Source organism: Manihot esculenta, chromosome 7 (assembly GCF_001659605.2).
Source record: "Manihot esculenta cultivar AM560-2 chromosome 7, M.esculenta_v8, whole genome shotgun sequence".
Taxonomy (NCBI): Eukaryota; Viridiplantae; Streptophyta; class Magnoliopsida; order Malpighiales; family Euphorbiaceae; genus Manihot; species Manihot esculenta.
This window is the reverse complement of record NC_035167.2, coordinates 8736574-8757653: the sequence shown is the minus strand read 5'-3', so window position 1 is coordinate 8757653 and position 21080 is coordinate 8736574. Positions and strand designations below refer to the sequence as shown.

Sequence of the window (21080 nt, the reverse complement as noted above, 5' to 3'; positions counted from 1 at the left end):
GTTGTGTCTTTAATTAACAATCAACGTAAACCTCTCAATTTTTCTTTATTAATTATTTACTTCAATAATTTCAATTATATTATATTATTTTATTTTAATTTTTTATAAGAACAACTCGAAATAGCAAAATTTTTTTCTCCTTTTATTTTTAACTGTTTTTTTTATTCTCCTGATCATTTAATTTAAACAAAGTCCACACTCATTTATTTTATTTATAAAAATTTTTTAAATTAATAAAAAAATTATTTTTTTTATAGATTAGACGCCGTCACTTAAATTTTAAAAAGTCCTATATTTTGAAAAAGTTCTATATATATATATATATATATAAGAAAATAAAAATATAATCATCGACTTTTCATAGGTAAATAATAAATAATTTTATTATTAATATTTTAAATGGTCGGTAAGCGGTTGATAATTTATTTTAATAATTATTTTTTTAATAATTTAATTAATAAATTTCATCATTGTATTTTTATTTTTTTATTTATAAATTATTTAAAAGTATAATTTTGAATTTTACTATAAGATAATATATTATAAATGCATTAATATACAATTATAAGATTAAATCAATTTTTAAATTTTTGTGATTAGCAGTCAATAGCTTAATATGATAATCATATACACAATTTATAAATTTTAAAATTGAAATTCATCCTTAAAAAACTTCTCTTTGAATTCAAATTAACCTCAAAATATTATAGAAAGTTCATGCTACCTACTGATTAGAATTATGATATTATTTCAATTCCACTTTCAAATAATTTAAGTATGTCGTAAGATGTTTTCAAAATATAAAATGTCATGAAATTTTTTAATAAAATTCAAGGATGTAAATATGTATTATATCATTCAAATTATATATAATTATGTCATGACTAAGTTCTTTCATTTTCATATTCACATGATAAGTTGATGAAGCATATATAACTCTTTTCCGTCATAGGGTTATCTATAAGCATTCAAGGCTCAATGACATGTTATTATTCTAGCTTATGAGACTCCATTTCAACAACTTCTCTTCCATCGTTTAATGTCGATCCATTTAATCTTGACCATCCATGTAGCATTTTTATTATTGGTGTTCGATCGAGATAAGGTAGGTGTCAAATTAAAGCTTGCAATGAAGGGAATTTGTTAATCATCTTAAATAATTTAGGTGACTGTTGGATTAGTTAAAAATGACCTCAAAAGACAGTGAAAGATCCACCATTAACTGTTTTTTCTAATCACCTTTAAATGTGCTATTGACGGAAATGTAAGACCATAGAAAAAGGAGTTCAACACCATCGGAAGGTCGTCTATTAGAGGTCGGAATGACTGGAAATTACGCGGAAGTGGTGGCATCATCTTCATCTTTCTCTTTGTGTTGCGGTCACTTTCCCTTTTGTTCTCCATTCTCTAAGTTCGTTAATTAGCACCGCCAGAGGGCTGAAGGTTGCCGGCTTCACCATTAGTGGTGGAGGATGGTGACTGGCTGAAGTTACAAAAGAAAAAAGAAGGGGAAGGAGAGAAAAATGATAGGGGATGATGTGCTCTCCCAAAACATAGGGCTGTAATCGAATTGGGTCAAATCGAGATTTGATAAACTCAGACTCGATTAGAAATAAATTTCAAACCTCGAGTTCGACCTCGAGTTGGACTCGAAATTTATTTATAAAATCGAGTTTAATTTATAAAATAAATATTAAATTCGGGTTCGGTTTCATCTCGATTTATAATAAATTCGTTTATCACATTAATGTACCAACTCAAACTCTATTTAAAAAAATCGAATTTAAACTCATTTAAATTCGAATTTAAACTCAATTATATTATAAACAAACTCAATATAATTTCAATTCATTTAAATTATAAATAAATTTAAATTAAAAATAAAATTTAAATTATAAGGTGATTAAAAGATTTTTTAAATTAAAATTTTTTATTTAATTGAAATCTCTCAAATCCAAAACTAAAAAAAAAAAAATTATAAAAGGATTGTCCTTTTATAGAAACGTCACAATCCTCTATATCCCTTTCGCGAATCTGCTCAAAATTCGCGAGTCTGTTCATAATCTTAAAATAAGTCGAACTAGTGAGTATAAACGAGAAGAATAATACTAAACTCAAATTCAGCTCATTTATTAAACGAGTCTAAAAATGAACTCTAACTTGACTTATTTAGAAAACGAGCTGAATCCAATCGAGTTTTCATCAAGTCGAATTTCGAATAACTCACAAATAATTTGATTCGTTTACATCTTTACACATCAGTATGCATTTGTTTTTGTTTAAAGTTAAAATTACCATGTAGCCTTTGATTCTTCAAAAATCTTAAATTTGGTTATTTTTAGCATAAAATAATAATTGTTAAACAATTTATTTAAAATGGCACCAATGAAATGAATTTAATTGAATAATTTTAATAATTCAATGAACTAAAATTTGATAGAATTTTACATTCAATTTAATAATAATAAAGACTTATTATGAAATTTTTGAATATATAACATTGACCCTTCAAATATATAAATAGAAAAATGTAATACATAAATTAATATGAGAATATCTAATAAAAAAGTTAACCTGTTATACATTAAAAAAAATGAATATTTTTCACGATAATATATATATACACTAAAAAAATTGTGAATAAAAAATATTATTTTTCATTAATTAAGCTATTTTTATGAAAATATTATTTTTCTTCTAAATTAAACTATTTTCTAGAGTTGGGAATCGTCTTATAATAAAATCACTAAACTTTTTATATAAAAATTTATTAATAATTTTTTAATATTAAAATCAATTAATAAAAAAATAAGTTATGTTTTTCAAAAATATTTTATGCCGAACTTTCTTCACAAATAATATTTTTCACATCAAATATCTTACACATATAAATTATTTTTGATAAATAAATAAAATTTTAATTAAATATACTTATTATGATATTTGTTCAGTGTATAAATTTGAAATCTGTACAGAACAAAAAAAAAACTCAAATATATATTTTTTCTTTTTGTATGATTCATCTTATAAAAAAAATTTAAATAAATTTTTATAAAATCATTGTTAAAAAATTTTTTAAGTTAAAAAATTTTAAATTTTTTATTCAAAACAAGAAAATTACATGAGAAGAAATCATTGAATTAAATTTATACGAAAATTTTAATTTTAAAGAGAGAAATAATAAATATAATATATGAGAATATCTAATAAAATATATACTTTTTCTTTTTGTATGATTCATCTTATAAAAAAAATTTAAATAAATTTTTATAAAATCATTGTTAAAAATTTTTAAACTTTTTATTCAAAACAAGAAAATTACATGAGAAGAAATCATTGAATTAAATTTATACGAAAATTTTAATTTTAAAGAGAGAAATAATAAATATAATATATGAGAATATCTAATAAAAGATTGGCCAGCCAGGAATTAATGGCTAACAATTTAGGAAATAATGAAAGATATGCTGTTTCTCACGTTAAAAAATAGAAAATCTTAAAAATGGATATTAATTAATTAGAAGGAAATATTTAAAATATACGGCTAGCTATTTTCATGGCTAAACCTGTGAACCTCTTAATTAATATTTCCTAAATTTGTTCATATTCTTCTCTATAAATTCAGCAACACACACACACCTTCATTCCCATTCACATTCTTTCAAAGATTTCTCAATTGCTTCTCTCCTATTCTTCCATTTTCTTGCTATTTTTTCTTGGTAAATTAATTCTATACATCCAAGTCACTGTTTCTTTTTTACTTCAGTGCTCTCTTTCTCTCATAAACACATAATATTTTTCCATTTATTTATTTACTTTGCATGGCAAAAATCATGAAGATCGAAGATCAGAAGAGCAAAATGGTTGGGTTGGAGTCTCTCCTGTGTATTCTTCTTTTAATAGGTTTTGACATCCGAAACTTTTTCGATTCTTTATACTTATTATTATAGATATTATTTACATCATAATTTATTTAGTTATAAATTTATAAAATAAAAAATAATAACAGATGTATTATTTTGTTACGTTTTTTCTTTTTTTTTTTTTATCAAAAATTTGTACAATTGGATTACGTACATATATACGTATAAAGATATATATACGTGTGAGTTCTTACATGATCTTAAAATGAGATTTTATTTATTTGTTTGTCTTTTTTTTTTTATATATATTATTACAGGTTTACTGCTGGAGATTTTAATCCAGTTTCTCAACACTCTATACGTGGATAAGTTAAATTTGGATATAAACTTTTTTCCGTTAAATCCAACTGTAAAAATTAGCCTAATTATTATTATTTCTTTTTTGTTTTTAGGTCCTATCCTCTCTCTCTAAAAATATTCTTTTCTTTTGGGTATACGTTTTATTTCTTAAGTTGAATCAGGCAAGCAATTTTCTTTCAAATATCAACTCATCTGATAATAATAATGCAAATATGCTTTCGTCAATTTTAATTACAGGATTTACTATCGCTAATGCTTTGCCCTATGACTACACGGCTTCCATCGAGGTGATCAGTGTGTTTTTTCTTTCGTTTGATTATAATTAAAACTTAATTTTCAGATCTTATAATACAGACATTTGCAAACTGAGACATTAATATTTTAATTTATTCTTTCTTCATGAATAACATTTATAATTCACAAAATTAAAAGTATTTTTAATTTTTAATTTCTGGGTTCTAATTATTCATTTAATTTTTCTAACAAATGATTATTAGTGTTTGGCAAGTCCTCACAAACCTCAATACCATGGAGGAATCATACAAAACCCAGAGCTGAATGAAGGGTTGAAGGGATGGGTTGCGTTTGGAGATGCTAAAATAGAGCACAGAAAAATGGGAAACAACAGATTCATTGTGGCTAAATCCAGAGTTCACCCTCACGATAGTGTCTCACAAAATCTTTACCTGCAAAAGAACAAAATCTACACTTTCTCTGGTATGTGTTTGCTGATGTTATCCATTAATTAATAAAATGGATTATATTCAGTTAAGATCAATCATAGTTGAGCTTCTGGATTACGTTTAAATCAGCCTGGATTCAAGTGAGTAAGGGAAAAGTTCCAGTATCAGCTTTTTTGAAGACCCAAACAGGGAGCAAATATGCTGGTGCTGTTTTCGCCGAGTCCAATTGCTGGTCCATGCTTAAAGGTGGCCTCACTGTTGATGCCTCTGGCCCTGTTCAACTCTATTTTGGGGTAATTCTTGATTCCTTTTAAATCATTTCTCTTAATTTAATTGGTTTTTTTATGTGCTACATTTGGGATGAATCTCCACATTTTTATTTTTAAATATATTTTATTTTTTTAAAATAATATATATAAATACTTGCGTAGAGTAACGACACATCGGCTGACATATGGGTGGATAGCATCTCATTACAACCATTCACACAAAAACAATGGATGTCTCATCAAGATCAAGCCCTTGAAAAGGTAAGTAATTAATAAACTGACTAAAATCCTTTCATCTTCCTTTATTGTTCTTTATTACAATATATAAACATAACTCTTACAGACTCGAAGGACGAAGGTAAGAATCCAGGCAGTGGATAGTGAAGGAAAACCCTTATCTAATGCTACAATCATAGTTGAACAAAAGAGAGCTAGCTTCCCATTTGGCTGTGCTATAAACAAAAACATCCTCTCCAACAACGCCTATCAGAATTGGTTCAACTCCAGGTTTACAGTGACAGTATTTGAAGATGAAATGAAGTGGTATAGCACAGAACCTTCTCAGGGCAAAGTGGATTACTCAGTCCCTGACGCCATGCTTCAATTTGCCAAGAAGAATAATATTCAAGTCCGTGGCCACAACGTGTTCTGGGAAGATCCCAAGTTTCAGCCATGGTGGGTCAAATCACTTTCACCAACTGATCTTTCCAAGGCCGCAACGAATAGGATCAACTCTATCATGTCAAGGTACAAAGGGCAAGTCATTGGCTGGGATGTTGTTAATGAGAATCTGCACCATGATTTCTTTGAGAGCAAGTTAGGGAATACTGCTTCTGCAGTTTTCTACAACTTGGCTCAGAAGATTGATGGAGGTTCGACTTTGTTCTTGAATGAATATAATACCATTGAAGATGGAAGAGATGGTAAATCTACACCAGCAAAGTACCTGCAAAAGTTGAGAGATATTAAGGCATTTCCCGGTAACCAAAATTTGAAATTGGGGATTGGACTTGAATCCCATTTCAGTCGTTCAGCTCCAAACCTTGCTTATATAAGAGCTTCCATAGATACACTTGGTGCAACCAATTTGCCAATTTGGCTCACAGAGCTAGATGTTCAAAGCAACCCCAATCAGGTAATGAATTAAATCATCTGATTTTGTTTGTATTTATATATAACATTTGGTTATAATTATGTAGTTGTCAGCTTGTTTGCTATTAGGAGGTATACTAGTAATTAGTATGAATGATTTTGGAAAGCTGAAAGTGTTAAGATATTCAACATCCAAAATACATAAACTTATATCTTTAGGTGGATTTCATGGACAGGCTAATTACTTGGAGCAGATTCTAAGGGAGGCACATAGTCACCCAAAAGTGGCCGGCATAGTGATTTGGGCAGCCTGGAAACCACAGGGATGTTATGCCATGTGTCTGACAGATAACAATTTCAAGAACTTGCCTACTGGTGATGTAGTTGACAAGTTACTGGCTGGACGGTTTGCTACTAAGTCCGTGGTTGGCAGGACGGATGGTAATGGCTTCTTTGAGGCGTCCCTTATCCACGGAGATTACAGTGTGAAAATTCATCACTCATCTGCAGAAAATTCATCTTTGGTTCAAAGCCTTAATGTGGTATCAAGTATTGGTACAGCTAAAGAAACATTGCTTGTGCAGTTTTCCGGTTGAATCTTTTCTTTGATGGGCTTATCTTTGTGGGTTTAGGATGATAATGGTTGGTGAGGTTACTTCAATTTAGGGGTTACAGATTCTTTGCTGAGATATAAAAAACCAAAAAATAAGAAAAAGGGAAGAAACAAAGAAAGGGAAATCAACTAGTCTACTGCACGAGCGACTATGAACTCAGTTATTTCTTTGTGGCGTATGAGGAGAATAATGGATTAGAAACATGCCATCTCTGCTTAAATTTCAAAAAAGAATACAGTTAAATTCCCATGCTTCATTCTGTGCAAGGAAATAGGGTAGATTTCAATTACGTACGATACCTAAACTTAGTTCAATACTCTCTCTCTCTCTCTCTCTTTCCATGACTCTCCCTTACTTGGCTATCTGGTCATCTTCCACCCTCTTTGGTCATTTTCGTAACACCCTATTTCAATTTGTATGATATGATAGACAGATAGAGTTTAAGTGGGAAATTCTAAGAGGATACGATAAAGAAAGAAGTTTCTCGAGAGTGGTACAAAGAAAAGGATAAAATAACTAATGAACTTCAACTCATTGGTATTGCTTTCATGTTCAGAACCAAGAACTCTTGGATTCCATATTTAATTGGAGGTAATTGTCCCGTTTAAAAAAAAAAATAAAATAGAGTCTATTTGACATAGCAATGGAAGGAGTGAAAAGGGGAAAAAAAGAGCAGAGATAGGGGAAGGAGAGAGGGAGGAAACTAAGCATGTCCCTAATCTCTCTCCTGATCTCTACTAAGCTGCTATTGCTTTCTTTTGCCCAAACCCACAACACTGGAAGAGAGCAAGAAGAACACTTGCGGCTATTGGGGTTGAAGCAGCAATTGCTATCATATTTGCTACCTTTACAACTAAAGTTAAGTTTTCTCCTCCTCCATTTATCCTCCATAAATGAGACTTGCTGGCTTTGATTTGTGGTGTCCTAATAAGGGTAACTGGCTAAATTGCATAGCAAATGAATTAAGTATTGTAATTCCTACTTGGTAAAATAAATGGTTGAATTGGTTTAACTCTTCACTTTTAAATGTTTGTTCTTTACACAGTACTCCTCTAATGAGTTTCAATGCTTTGGTGACAGTGATTGGGGTGAATTTCCAGATGGTTGTCGATCCACAAATAGTAGATATGCAAAATTTTTAGACAAGAAATTGATTTCTTGGGCATCCAAGAAACAATCTGATATTATGCATTTCTCAACAAAAAGAATCGCCTAGTAGAGAAATTCCATTGACGAGTTAATGCGAGTTTCTTTCTTCCTAGCCCACTATATTATAGTATGAAAATATTGACGCCATTCATTTAACTTCAAATCCAGTGTTTCCATCTAAGAATTAAGCACATCAAATTAGATTACCATTTTGCTCATGAATTAATTGCTTGGAAAATGGTGGCCCGTTTGATCCATAAAGCAGCACAGGTTGAATTGTCATATACTCAAAGACTTCATCTAATTTTAGAGTTATCAGGATTCTTCAGATGGTTCAGCTGATTCGTCATGTTCTGGTTCTTTTAACAGTCATTTCTGCTCGAGCACAAGTCTAGATGGTAGCCTCACCTTGTCTTTCTTCAAAGCTAGTAGAATCCTAAAGAAGAGAGCTGTTATATACGGTGCATTTTGGAAAAGAAGTTGGGTATTGCTTTTGAAGGTGAGGAGAATCTTCTTGTAACTAATCTTGCTGAACACATGTATAGAAATGTTCAAATATGCAATACTATTGCTTGAGCGTCACTTTGTTCTAGTCATGTATGGAGGCTCTAGTCAATCAATAATTTCATTATAAGATTCCGTAGCTCGGTTATAATGTTGGGATTTAGATTTGATATTCATTTATTATTTTTTATTATTTTCTAAAATTTTAATTATTTAAATAAGTTGCAGAATTTATTGGGATATTGAATATATTGTTGAGATTTTTTAGTTTTTGAAAATTGATTGTAAAGCTTATTTAGAGGTACCTGAATTCCCATTCAGTTCCCTACTACTTTTAATTTTATTATCTTTTCTAATATTATGAATTAAAATTTTAATATGGTAGTAAAATTTCTAATTTCTAATTTTTATAGTATTATGAGATTAAATAAAAAAAAACGCGTGGGATGGTAAGATTAAATAACCAAAAAAAATATGGCCGTTAATTCAGCAATGGAAATATTAAAATATTTTATATTACTGTTATATAGAATAACATAAAATTATTATATAGAATAATATAAAATGATTTATAAAATAATATGAAATTATTTTATAAAATAATATATTTTTTTATAAATTCACTCTATTCAAAGAGTAAAATATTTTTTTATTTTATATCTAGATTTTAAATTTAAAACTGGATAATATATCATACTATATTATTTTATCTATTGAAATTTAAAATAATATAAAACAAGAATTATTAATTAAATATACTACCTATCATAAAATAATAAAAAAATAACTATGGTGGAGAATTAGAAATCTAACTAATATGCATCATTTTCGATTGCAGAATAAAAAATTTAAAGATCTTAACTATTAATCACGTACAAAACTATCCATCAACATTTTAATTATTAAAAAAAATTAAAACTTTTAGTACTTACTATCATTTATTATTAATATCTAATAATAGATTTTATTCAAGAAACTATGTTTTTAAAAAAATAAAGTTTACTAAATTTTATTAGTATAAATAGCGGTGGCAGTAATAGTGGTGGCCGTGAAAGAGGAGAATCACTTGAATAAAAAAATCTCAACGTTTAAATGACTCTCATCCGGTTTTTATTTATACGAGAGGGTTGAGTAGTCTTGAAATTCACCGTGAAATTCACCTAGAGACATATATTTCATTAATAAGCTCACTAGCAGTATTGCTATCCTTTTCAATCTTGAGATTCCTATAGCCAAAGAGAGTTGCAAGCTCAATATCTTTATTGAGAGTTTAGAGTAATAAATTTATCTAACACAAAGATAAAATTTATAAATTATTAATAAATTTTAATTTTTAAATACATATTAAATAGGAGTATGTTAAAAAATTTATAAATAAATTATTATCAATCACATTAACACGAAAGTACTATAATCTTGGAGAATGGTCAACTTTAGAGCGTTATGTGTGCAGAGATAGTGGAGGAACTATCTGTGGGAGTTACGGTGCGAATGCTATGAAATGAATGCTAGATATTCATTCAATAATAATAATAATAATCACTAAATTAATAAATAAAAGTAAATAATAATATGAAAATATTCTATAAGTCATACCATCACATTTCTTTATGTCAATATTAATCTATGCATTAAATTTAGTACCAGAATCGCATGCTATATTTGAATTGTGATAAATTTTAACTTTGATTATGCTTAACAACATTTGTCATTGTATTTTCTTAAATATTTAAACAATTTTAAATTAATAATAGAAATAAACCTAAGGTCAAATAATTCTGAAAAAAATCGTCCTTATATATTTAATTATATTTAAAAATCTAATTAAAATTTTTAGTTAATATAAGTGAGATCTTAACATATTTATAATAAAGGATAAAGCAATGCACATTTGTCATATGTCTATCTCATATACTTATATAACTGAAACAAACTTTATCTTTATCTTATAGATCATATGTGTATCTTTCATCGAGTATATATAGCTCATCACATTAGCAAATTATTGACTTATGGTTATAATTTAAAATATAAAATAACAATTTTCCATTGCTGCTTTAGATATATATTTGTAATAGTGTCTTTATGTTGCTCCAACCCAATCACATTTTCTAAAAGCTTTTATTTCTGTAAAAAGTACTTGGTGATGATAAAAACTCTGTGTTTGACCTTTTTTTTTATTCAATGGTTCTTAAACTATTACTGTTGACTTATAATTATAATTTAAATATATATGACAACAATTTATTGTCACTACTTTAAATCTATTTTTATAATAGCGTATTTATGTTACTCCAACTCAAACATATTTTTGGAAAGCTCTTATACCATGTGTCGCTATTTTTATCAAAAGTATTTGGTGATGATAAAAATGCACCATATTTTTTAAGGTATTGCAAAATTTTGTGTTTGTGGTTGTTAGTCTCTAAAGTATTATGTTGACACATAGTACTAGAGTCAAGGTTGATCATTAGCCTCTCATATAACTAGTAATCTCCATCTCAAGATACCTTAAAACTCAAAGTAGACAACAAACTCTAATACTTATTGATAGCTTCTTAGTAGATAACCCATTCTTGCACAACTCCAAATTATATGCCATCATTCTACTAAAAAAAATACTAATGGGTACACCCTAAGAAATATTAGTATTATATCTATACATAGTATTATAGTTAAAGGTTAATTAGTAGCCTCCCATGAAACAATACTACTGGTTATTGGTTATTGACTTAAACGTTGGAGTGATTATTCAAACCAATCATATATAACTTCTGCTTCTTGTTTTTTATATTTAAACTTGATGGAAAGTCCATAACAATATTAACACCTATGCAAAACTTATTTTACTTTATTAATTTCTCTCAAAATCTTTTTTATATGTTTTATTATAAAACAAATAAAATGAAAAAGTAGAATCTTTTATTCTTTTATTTTATATACGAAAAACTTTTAGGGCATGGATACAAGTATTTTTCTAACTTAATGATGACATGCATATTTTGTGTAGTTTTTAATACTTGAACACTTAGAATTTGACTAAAAATCTACTTAAAGATGTTGATTTGTTTGAGTTTTTGTGTTTTTATAGGATAACTAAGGATTGGAGAAAAAGATCAGAAAGAGTTGTGCGTGTCTTAGATATAAAGGGATGAAGGAGTCATGGGTATAACTTAGAACACGAAGCAATAGGATTCATACTAAACTCTGAATTTTTGATCAGCAGATGAATATTATGGAAATAGACTCCAATTCACTTTAGTCCACATACAATCCTAGATCTAGAGGGATTCTAATTTTTCTATTGTAATAAGTTTCTAATTATTCTGTTGTAATAGTCTAATGATTTTAGGGATTTAATCCATTATATTATGTATATACTTGATAGTATCGATCAAAGGACATGATACTATATTACTATCATCTTCAAATCGTTTTTTTGTTATCAAAGCATCCTAAAGTTTAAACACTATGGCCACTCAATCATCCTCTTTCTCTTTTTCCTCCTCTTCGGTTCATCACAAAGTGACCATCAAGCTCACTTCCTCCAATTATCTCTTTTAGAAAACTTAATTTATTCCTTTCCTTTGTGGCAAACAATTGATTCATCATATAGATGACTTCACACTTCCTCCTAAAAAATTGAAAATTCAGCAAATAACCCAACATACAAATACTAGTATATTATGGACCAAATTCTGCTATGTAGGAGCCTAAACTCTATTTCTTAATTTATTCTCTTCCCAGTTGTTGGTGCCATTACAACTTATGCTACTTGGTTACATCTACAAACCACTTGTGCTTTTGGTTCTTGAGCACAACTTAGTATACTCTACAAAAAACTTTATATGCCTTATCTCGGGACAATGACTCCATTGCAACTTATATGGATCATGCCAAGCAATTATTTGAATGAACTTGTTGCTCTTGATGCTGCCATCTTGGAAGATGATCTCATTGATCATATCTTACATGGTCTTGGCTAAGATTACAGACCTTTCATCTGCAATATTGAGGCAAAGTTAACTTCTATTTCATTTGATGATTTATTTATCTTACTCCTTTCTGAAGAAATATAGCTTGAGAGCTCAAATTCCTCCCTTAACCTTCCTATCATTGCTCACTATAATGCTCGCTAAAGCATTGGTAGAGGCGGCGCGAGGTAAAGGATGTGGAAATAAACGTAGAGGATGTGGAAATAAACATAGAGACTATTATTCCAACTATGGTTGTGGACATACCTCTCGAATAAACAGTGAATTATTCACACCTATTTGTTACAATTGTCAAGGCCAAGGACACACCTTCAAACAATGTTCAAGTCCTAAATACAACAACAACATTGATTTCACTTCACTTCATCTCCAACCACATCAACCGAACTGTGGATTATTGATACTGGAGCAACCCATCACTTTTGAATTGGAAAACCTGGGCATTCACTCCAAATATTCTTACTGATGAAATTACTTTCATAACTATTAAAAACTTACCTATTACTCATATTGGTTCTAATGATTTATCTCTCGGTTCTCATCCTTTTTTATTACATAATATCCTTCATGTTCCTAAATCAAATGCTAACGTATTACCTGTTCGTCAATTTACGGCTTTTAATGATGTCTCACTTGAATGTTTCCCTAATTTTTTTTTCTGACTAAGGACGATAAAACAAAGCAGCCGCTAAAATAAACTCTATCAATTAATTATAGATCATGTTTCTCCGGTTTTCAATTTTATTTTTTTGTCTACTTGGCATGCTGAATTAGGTCATGCTTGTTCAGGCCATGCTTATTCAAGAACTATTAATAAAGTCTTATCTTTAAATAAATTGTCTGTTAAAACTCCTTTCTCCTTGTGTGAAACCTATTATGTTAGCAAATCACATAAATTTCATTTTCATTATTCTAATTACAATGCTAAAGAACCATTATAATTTATTTGTTCTGATTTATGGGGTCCAACCCCAATTCTTATTGTTTATATTATGTATTCTTTTTTTATCACTACACTAAGTGCACCTGGATATATTTTCTTTATCACAAATATGATGTGTTCAATTACTTTGTTAAATTTTTGAGCTATAATTGAAAATTTTTTTTATTACAATTTCAGTGGGAAGATGAATTCTAAGACCTAGTGATATAAGACCAAAAAAAAAGGGCCCACTTACTTTTTTTTCTTTTTAAAAGATAGGAGATGAGGATTTTCTTTGCTTGATTTTGGGAGAACACCTAAAACAGAGCAAGGCGATTCTTTCCCCTAGCCCCTTTTGTTAAATTAAACTCTTTAAAAAATTATTTTCTTATTCCTTCATCTTTTCTCCATCTTTGATTTTAATATTTCAATCTAAATCAAAGTCCCAATACAATTTTTTTTTTTGTTTTAGTTTCTTTCAATAAAAAACTCTAACCCAAAATCCATTTTTCCTCTTTCTTGTACATCAAGGTTTAATAGGTTATTTCCTCTCATTTTCTTTATAAATTTCTTAAGTTTTATATATTTCTTTACTATATTACATGGAGATTTATATTACATGGAGATTTTTATAATTTGAGATTATGGAGAGTTAAATGTTGTTTTATGGGTTGGTTATTCTTTATTTTTAGGGTTTGTTCAATGAGTTATTTTTATTATTATAATTTCTAATTATTATAATAGAGAGGTATAAAAAAGACGATTTCACTATATATTTGAGATTTGAAGTTTATTTTCTTAAATAGTTATTGTATAATTAGAAATAAAAATATGGATTGAGTAATATTGAATTTATGATAATTATTGAGTTGTATATTAATATTAAAAAAATTGAAATTTAATGTTAGAAAAGAAGTTAGATTGGTATTTTGAAGGAAATGAAATATATGGTTAGAATGGAAGAATAGAGATAAATGGGGAATAGTGAAATCTTTATAATATATAATTGAAGGACTCAATAGGTATTTTAAATTATTTGGGATGATTATCGAGTATTATTGAGTTGGTTGAATTTTTGAAAAATTGGAGAAAAGTCTAGTTTATACCGGAATGCTACTGAATTTTTGTTACAAATTTCAAAATTTAATCATGTATTTCACATTTCACACTTGCATTTTAGTATTTAAATTTTCATTCATAATATATTATATTTTCTATAGAAAATAACTATAGGAGATGATTCAACTCTTACTCTAGATCCTAAATGTGCTCTAGCTATCTAGACTTTATTCTGTTCAATATAGATGAGTGGATAAATTTATTAAATATATATTTATATGTAATATTTTATTGTTGGATAATGATAAATTTTTGCTCTTTAAATAATTTAAAATAAATTTAAGTTACATCCAAATAAATAACCGACTACACTCTATATATGTATCGATTAGATAACACCTTGATGACGAATAATTTATTCTCAATTCAACTTATATTTATACTGTTTTTGGGACAGCGCTTGATATACTTATTGTCTTTGGAGCGTATATTAGGTGGTTGCCTTTTGGAGTAGTTCTGCACACTTATATAACCAATATAATTTTTTAAATTACATTTTGGTCCTCCAAGTCTTTCTAAACTTTCATTTTAGTAATTTAATCATTAAATTTTTATTTTATATCCAAAACTTTAAGGATTTTTTTTGTTTTTAAATTCAAATTTAATTTAAACTCCATCATCAATTTTGTTTTAAATTTATTTTTATCTTTAATAATAATTATAAATAGTATCTATGTAAAAGTTAGGGTGTTACACCAAGCCCCTCAACTATACTTGGTTAATCATGCCATCATACAAAGAAGCTCTTACACACATACACTGGAACAAAACAGGTATGCTTTGGACTTATGGTAATTAGAAAATTATTATTAGTATTTAAAGGATAATAGTAGAAAGACCTTAGATAATTTTGAAAGCCGAAAACTTTATTTTTCCAATGTTGCCTTTCAGCTATATTATGAGTCGGTAATTTTTTTATTTTTTAATTGAAGGATAATAAAAATTTCATTCAATTGGTTGTGAAATTTAATTATTTTTTATTATTTTCTTATTATCTTTTAATATTTATATTTCTCTTATGATAATTTATTATTAGTATTCTATTAGTTATTACAATAAGAATTCATTGTGCAATTGCTACAATAAAATATTATCATTTAAATTGATTAAATCTGTAATTATTCAGTTTACTATAAAATAAGAGGTAAATTAAATTAAGTAAGAACTTCGTAAGGAAGGAATAATATAATATAGTTTAAATAAATCCATCATTCGCATTTGTTAATTAGAATAAAATCCTATAATTGGATTAAATTATGAGAGCGTCTACTCTATGTTTTTACAAGACTAAAACTAATTAACAAGTATCTCTTAACTAGTTTAAAAATTAAGAAAGAATTGAATATTTGAAATATTTTTAATATCGATAATTAATTTATAAAAACATAATTTAAAATTATCTTTTCAGTGTTAGATTTAATTAATTAATTAATTAATATATTTTTTTTTAACATTACAACATAATAATTAAATTAACTTTTCTTTAGATACTTGATCCGGGCTAGTGTTTTAGTGGCTCTGCTTATAGCCATGCTGCTGTTTATCTTTCTGGCTAGATCTTTTTTATTTTTTTCTATGTTTAATTTCTTATATTGAGGTTTTTCCTTGTGTCTTCTCCAAACGCTTAGATTTGAGTTAATTTTGCTCAGAGTGCGGATCTTAACAGCATGCTACGGGGAGCTTTCTGCTGAGATTTTTCAATAAATTTTTTCTTTATTAAAAAGAAAACTCCATAAGAAAAAACCCAACAATAAAAAACAAGCCATTTCTCACAAAGTATTTTTTACTAATTTTTTTTTATATTTTCTATTAAAGTATTTTCTATAAATAAATAGAATTTTAATTAAATATAGTTATTATTACATTTCTTAATATGTGAAGTTGACACAAAATATTATAAATAGTGAGTGCTATATATGAAAATATCTAATAAAAAAATAGACCAGTTATTAATTGATGGATAACCTTTTTTGGGAAGTAATAGAAATTTTTCCTGTTCACATAGTTCAAATATATTTCTAATATATGCAGCTATTTTCATGCCTACTAATTTATTATCCGTAAATTCATTCTATATATTCAAGTCCCAGTTTCTCTTAGACTTCATTGTTCTCTATCTCTTTCTCTCAAACACATCATTGCATTCTTCATGCTTTGTATGTGTAAGCTAATGAAGATCGGAGAGAAGAGAAATGTAATTGGGCTGGAGCTGCTGTGCTGTATTCTTCTTTTAATAGGTTGTGATTAATCTGCACTACGTTCTGTTCTTTATTTTGTTAGAATACTAACTTGAGCAAGCGATAATACATTAATATTATGCATGTTTAATGAGAAAATCTCAGAAAAAAAAAATTCTGAAACCTACCCTGATCAAGATTCGGTATATATATAGATGCTGATGTTGCCAGAGCCTGGCTTCTCATATGATCTTAGAATTATATTTTATTTATTTTTTATTTTGTTACAGGAGTAAAATAATTTACTGCTTCAAATTAAATTTTTACCCAGTTTTTCATAATTCAGATATGAATTTTTTTTTAAAATTCAGCTTTTCTAAAAATATTCTTTTTCATTTGGGTATACGTTTTTTTGCTCAAATTGAATCAAGCAAGCAATTTTATTTCAAATTGATGTCAACTCACCTGAGAACGTTAATAGCAATGTGTATTAATCAATTTTTCTTTTTTTTCTTTGATAAAGATAGTCATATTGTTATTAACGTATCATATATATCGATTAAAAGGGAAAAAAAAGTTTGATTTTGATTTTTAATTATAATTTATTTATTTTACAGGGTGTAGTATTGCTAATGCTTTGTCCTATGATTACGCGGCTTCGGACGAGGTAATCATCTAATTTTTATTTTTTAAAATAAAAATTAGAGATTAAGAGTAGATTTATTCAGATACACTTATCATAAAATTAAATTTGTGAGTTCTTAAAAACGTATTTTTAATGTTTGGCTTTCTAATTATTGATCTTATGTTTCTTACAAATAATTATTAGTGTTTGGCAAGTCCTCAAAAACCTCAATACAGTGGAGGAATCATTCAAAACCCAGACCTGAACGAAGGATTGAAGGGATGGTCTACGTTCGGAGATGCTAAAATACAGCATAAAGAATTGGGAAACAACGCATTCATTGTAGCCAATTCCAGAGTTCACCCTTACGATAGTGTCTCACAAAAACTTAACCTGCAAAAGGACAATCTCTACACTTTTTCTGGTACGTGTTTGCTAATTTCATGAATTGATTAATAATAAAGATAATTGGCAATTTAACTCTATACTTTATAAATTTTTTATTCTATTCTTAATTTGAAAATAATCAATTAAACTCTATATTTTAAATATTTTACTAATTATACACCAATAGTAAACTCATGTGTTAAAGCTAGGTAACATAATATAATTGTATAAAAAAAATTATACTTTTACAATTAGACTTCATATTTTAAAAATTACTAATTAGACCTGTATTTTTAACATTTTTTCAATTTCATTTAAAATTATTATATTTAGAGGTGAGCATTCGATCGGTTCGATTTTAAATCGAATCGAATTAAATAAACTAAAAATTAAAATTTTAGTATTTATAAAAATCAAATCAAATCGATTTTGATCAGAAAATTGAATCAAATCGAATCGATCTGATTTAGTTTGATTCCATTTGATTTGATTGGTTTAAATTTTTTTATAAATTTTTTATTTTTTATACTTTATTTTTAATATTTTAAAATTTGATTGAAATGTTTTAACTTTAATATTATCTAATCTCTCTATATTATTAAAAATAATAATATATTGACTAATCGATTCAATTTGATTTTTTCAATCTTTTTTTATTAAAATCAAACTGAACCGAAATAATCAAAATTTTTAAAATTAAAAATTGATCCGAACTAAAATTTTAAATTAATTCGATTCGTTAAATTCTTTCAATTTGAACCAAATACTGCTCATCTCTAACTATATCACTAATTTAAATACCATATAACTATACTATATGAGTTTCAGTCAACTTGTAAATTCATTTTCTAACTCTCCTTCTCTAAAGTAACTCTAAATTCAGTGAAACTCATGTGATACGGTTATAAATATTTCTATTAGTGACATAATAATTTTTTTTAAAAGTGGAGTAGAATTGATTTAATATTAAAAAATATAATTTAATTGGTTATTTTTAAAGTATATGTAAAATTGCAAAGTTTTGATGGCATTGACACGTGGCAAGTAATGCGATTTTACCATTAGCGTATTAACATCTAAATAGATTGTAAGGTATAATTGATTAAATATTCAAAGCAGAGGATCTAATTGATTATTTTAGTAAAATTGCAAAAAATAAAATATAAGGTTAAATTGATAACTATCCCTTAATAATATTAATTATATCTAGTTAAGGTTAATCATAATTAAGCTTTTGGGTTATGTTTAAATCAGCCTGGATTCAAGTGAGCAAGGGAAAAGTTCCAGTATCAGCTCTTTTTAAGACTCAAAAAGGAAGCACAATTGCTGGTACTGTTATTGCTGAGTCCAAATGCTGGTCCATGCTTAAAGGTGGCTTCACTGTTGATGCCTCCGCCGCTGTCCAACTTTATTTTGAGGTAATTCTTTATTTAACTTGTTATTAATCATAAGTTTTCAAATCTATGCATGTTCTTATAAATTTATAATCTGTTTGTATAGAGTAACGACACATCGGTCGACATATGGGTGGATAGCGTCTCATTACAGCCATTCACAGAAAAAGAATGGATGTCTCATCAAGATCAAGGCATTGAAAAGGTAAGTAAATATGTTCATTGTTCTTAAACTACGACATAGCTGCTAACTAATCAACGTAAATTTTGCAGAATCGGAAGTCGAAGGTGAGAATCCAGGCAGTGGATGGTAAAGGAAAGCCCTTATCTAACGCTACAATCTCAGTTGAACTAAGGAGAGCTAGCTTCCCATTTGGCTGTGCTATAAACAAAAACATCCTCTCCAACAAAGCCTATCAGAATTGGTTCACCTCCAGGTTTTCAGTGACGACATTTGAAGATGAAATGAAGTGGTACAGCACAGAATCCTCCCAGGGAAAAGTAGATTACTCAGTCCCTGATGCCATGCTTGAGTTTTCCAAGAAAAATAATATACAAGTCCGAGGCCACAATGTGCTCTGGGAAGATCCCAACTATCAATCAGAATGGGTGAAATCACTTTCACCAACTGATCTTTCCAAGGCCGCAACGAATAGGATCAACTCTATCATGTCAAGGTACAAAGGGCAACTCATTTGCTGGGATGTTGTTAATGAAAATCTGCACTTCGATTTCTTTGAGAGCAAATTAGGGAATACTGCTTCTGCAGTTTTCTATAACTTGGCTCAGAAGATTGATGGAGCTTCGACTTTGTTCTTGAATGATTTTAACACCCTTGAAGAAGAAAGAGATGATAAATCTACACCAGCAAGGTACCTGCAAAAGCTGAGAGATATTAAGGCATTTCCTGGTAACCAAAATTTAAAACTGGGGATTGGACTTGAATCCCATTTCAGTAGTTCAGCTCCAAATCTTCCTTATATGAGAGCTGCCATTGATACACTTGGTGCAACCAATTTGCCAATTTGGCTCACAGAGGTAGATGTTCAAAGCAGCCCCAATCAGGTAATGAGTTAAATAATCAGAATTTGTCTACACTTATATAAAATATTTGATTATTCTTTTGTAATGAGTAGACTTATAGATATTTTGGTGGATTTCATGGACAGGCAAAGTACTTGGAGCAGATTCTGAGGGAGGCACAGAGCCATCCGAAAGTGGCCGGTATTGTGATCTGGTCCGCCTGGAAACCACAGGGATGTTATAGGATGTGTCTAACAGATAACAATTTCAAAAACTTGCCTACTGGTGATGTAGTTGACAAGCTGTTGGCTGCTAAGTCCGTGGTAGGTAGGACTGATGTTGATGGCTTCTTTGAGGCGTCCCTTATCCATGGAGATTACCGAGTGAAAATTCAGCATCCAACAGCAGCAACATCTTCGTTTAAAAAACTCAATGTGGTTCCAAGTACCGGTGCAGCTACACAAACATTGCGTATGCAGTTTGCCGGTGATGAATCAAAAGAATACACGACTGCAGAATTATAACCGAGAAATACTTGTGTTTCAGCTGCAACACTTTTATTGAATGCAAAATGCACTTTTTATACAGGCAAGTACAAGAAAATCTTAAATAACAAACTCAAATTTGCAAGGAAATAAAAAAACGTGCATGATAATGTGCAAAACAAAAAATCATGCACAATGACGTGTGCATGCTTGCTTCCCACGATGACATTATTTCTAGACTTTGAATAAGTTTGAATAAGTTTTCAACACCCTCCCTTGATTCAAACTCACACACATCCAGCTTCATCCTGAGATTCTCATGCTTGGCCTTCGGAAGGGACTTTGTTAAGATGTTTGCTACCTGATTTTCTGTGTTGCAATAGTCCAGCAAAACCACACCATTTGTCACCAAATCTCGA

The 21080-nt window shown here is 28.5% G+C and overlaps 2 protein-coding genes and 1 long non-coding RNA gene across 3 annotated transcripts; all 3 read left to right on the top strand.

The window, feature by feature from the left end:
* The first annotated feature begins 3833 nt into the window (after positions 1-3833).
* On the top strand, positions 3834-7211 carry LOC110618934 (endo-1,4-beta-xylanase 5). Its single transcript, XM_021762205.2, has 7 exons — positions 3834-3903; positions 4461-4510; positions 4721-4940; positions 5036-5199; positions 5338-5436; positions 5519-6310; positions 6504-7211. The coding sequence occupies exons 1-7, from the start codon at positions 3834-3836 to the stop codon at positions 6861-6863; spliced, it is 1755 nt and encodes a 584-aa protein (XP_021617897.2). The 3' UTR covers positions 6864-7211.
* Positions 7212-7479: 268 nt separating this feature from the next.
* On the top strand, positions 7480-8612 carry LOC110619747. The gene is made up of 2 exons (XR_002488704.2): positions 7480-8300; positions 8400-8612. It is a non-coding gene; the product is annotated as an uncharacterized LOC110619747 (long non-coding RNA).
* Positions 8613-12400: 3788 nt separating this feature from the next.
* LOC110618935 (endo-1,4-beta-xylanase 5) lies at positions 12401-20700 on the top strand. Its single transcript, XM_021762206.1, has 7 exons — positions 12401-12509; positions 17365-17414; positions 17577-17796; positions 19014-19177; positions 19260-19358; positions 19427-20218; positions 20323-20700. Exons 1-7 carry the CDS (start codon positions 12401-12403, stop codon positions 20698-20700), a joined length of 1812 nt encoding a protein of 603 aa, XP_021617898.1.
* The last annotated feature ends 380 nt before the right edge of the window (positions 20701-21080 follow it).

Bases quoted from the DNA above. Each gene is read 5' to 3' on its own strand.
- LOC110618934 (XM_021762205.2), top strand. From the start codon at position 3,834: ATGAAGATCGAAGATCAGAAGAGCAAAATGGTTGGGTTGGAGTCTCTC. The intron at 4,941-5,035 runs GTATGTGTTTGC...CGTTTAAATCAG, and splicing joins CAAAATCTACACTTTCTCTG to CCTGGATTCAAGTGAGTAAG. The intron at 5,200-5,337 runs GTAATTCTTGAT...ATACTTGCGTAG, and splicing joins CTGTTCAACTCTATTTTGGG to AGTAACGACACATCGGCTGA.
- LOC110618935 (XM_021762206.1), top strand. From the start codon at position 12,401: ATGACTCCATTGCAACTTATATGGATCATGCCAAGCAATTATTTGAAT. The intron at 17,797-19,013 runs GTACGTGTTTGC...TGTTTAAATCAG, and splicing joins CAATCTCTACACTTTTTCTG to CCTGGATTCAAGTGAGCAAG. The intron at 19,359-19,426 runs GTAAGTAAATAT...TAAATTTTGCAG, and splicing joins AAGATCAAGGCATTGAAAAG to AATCGGAAGTCGAAGGTGAG.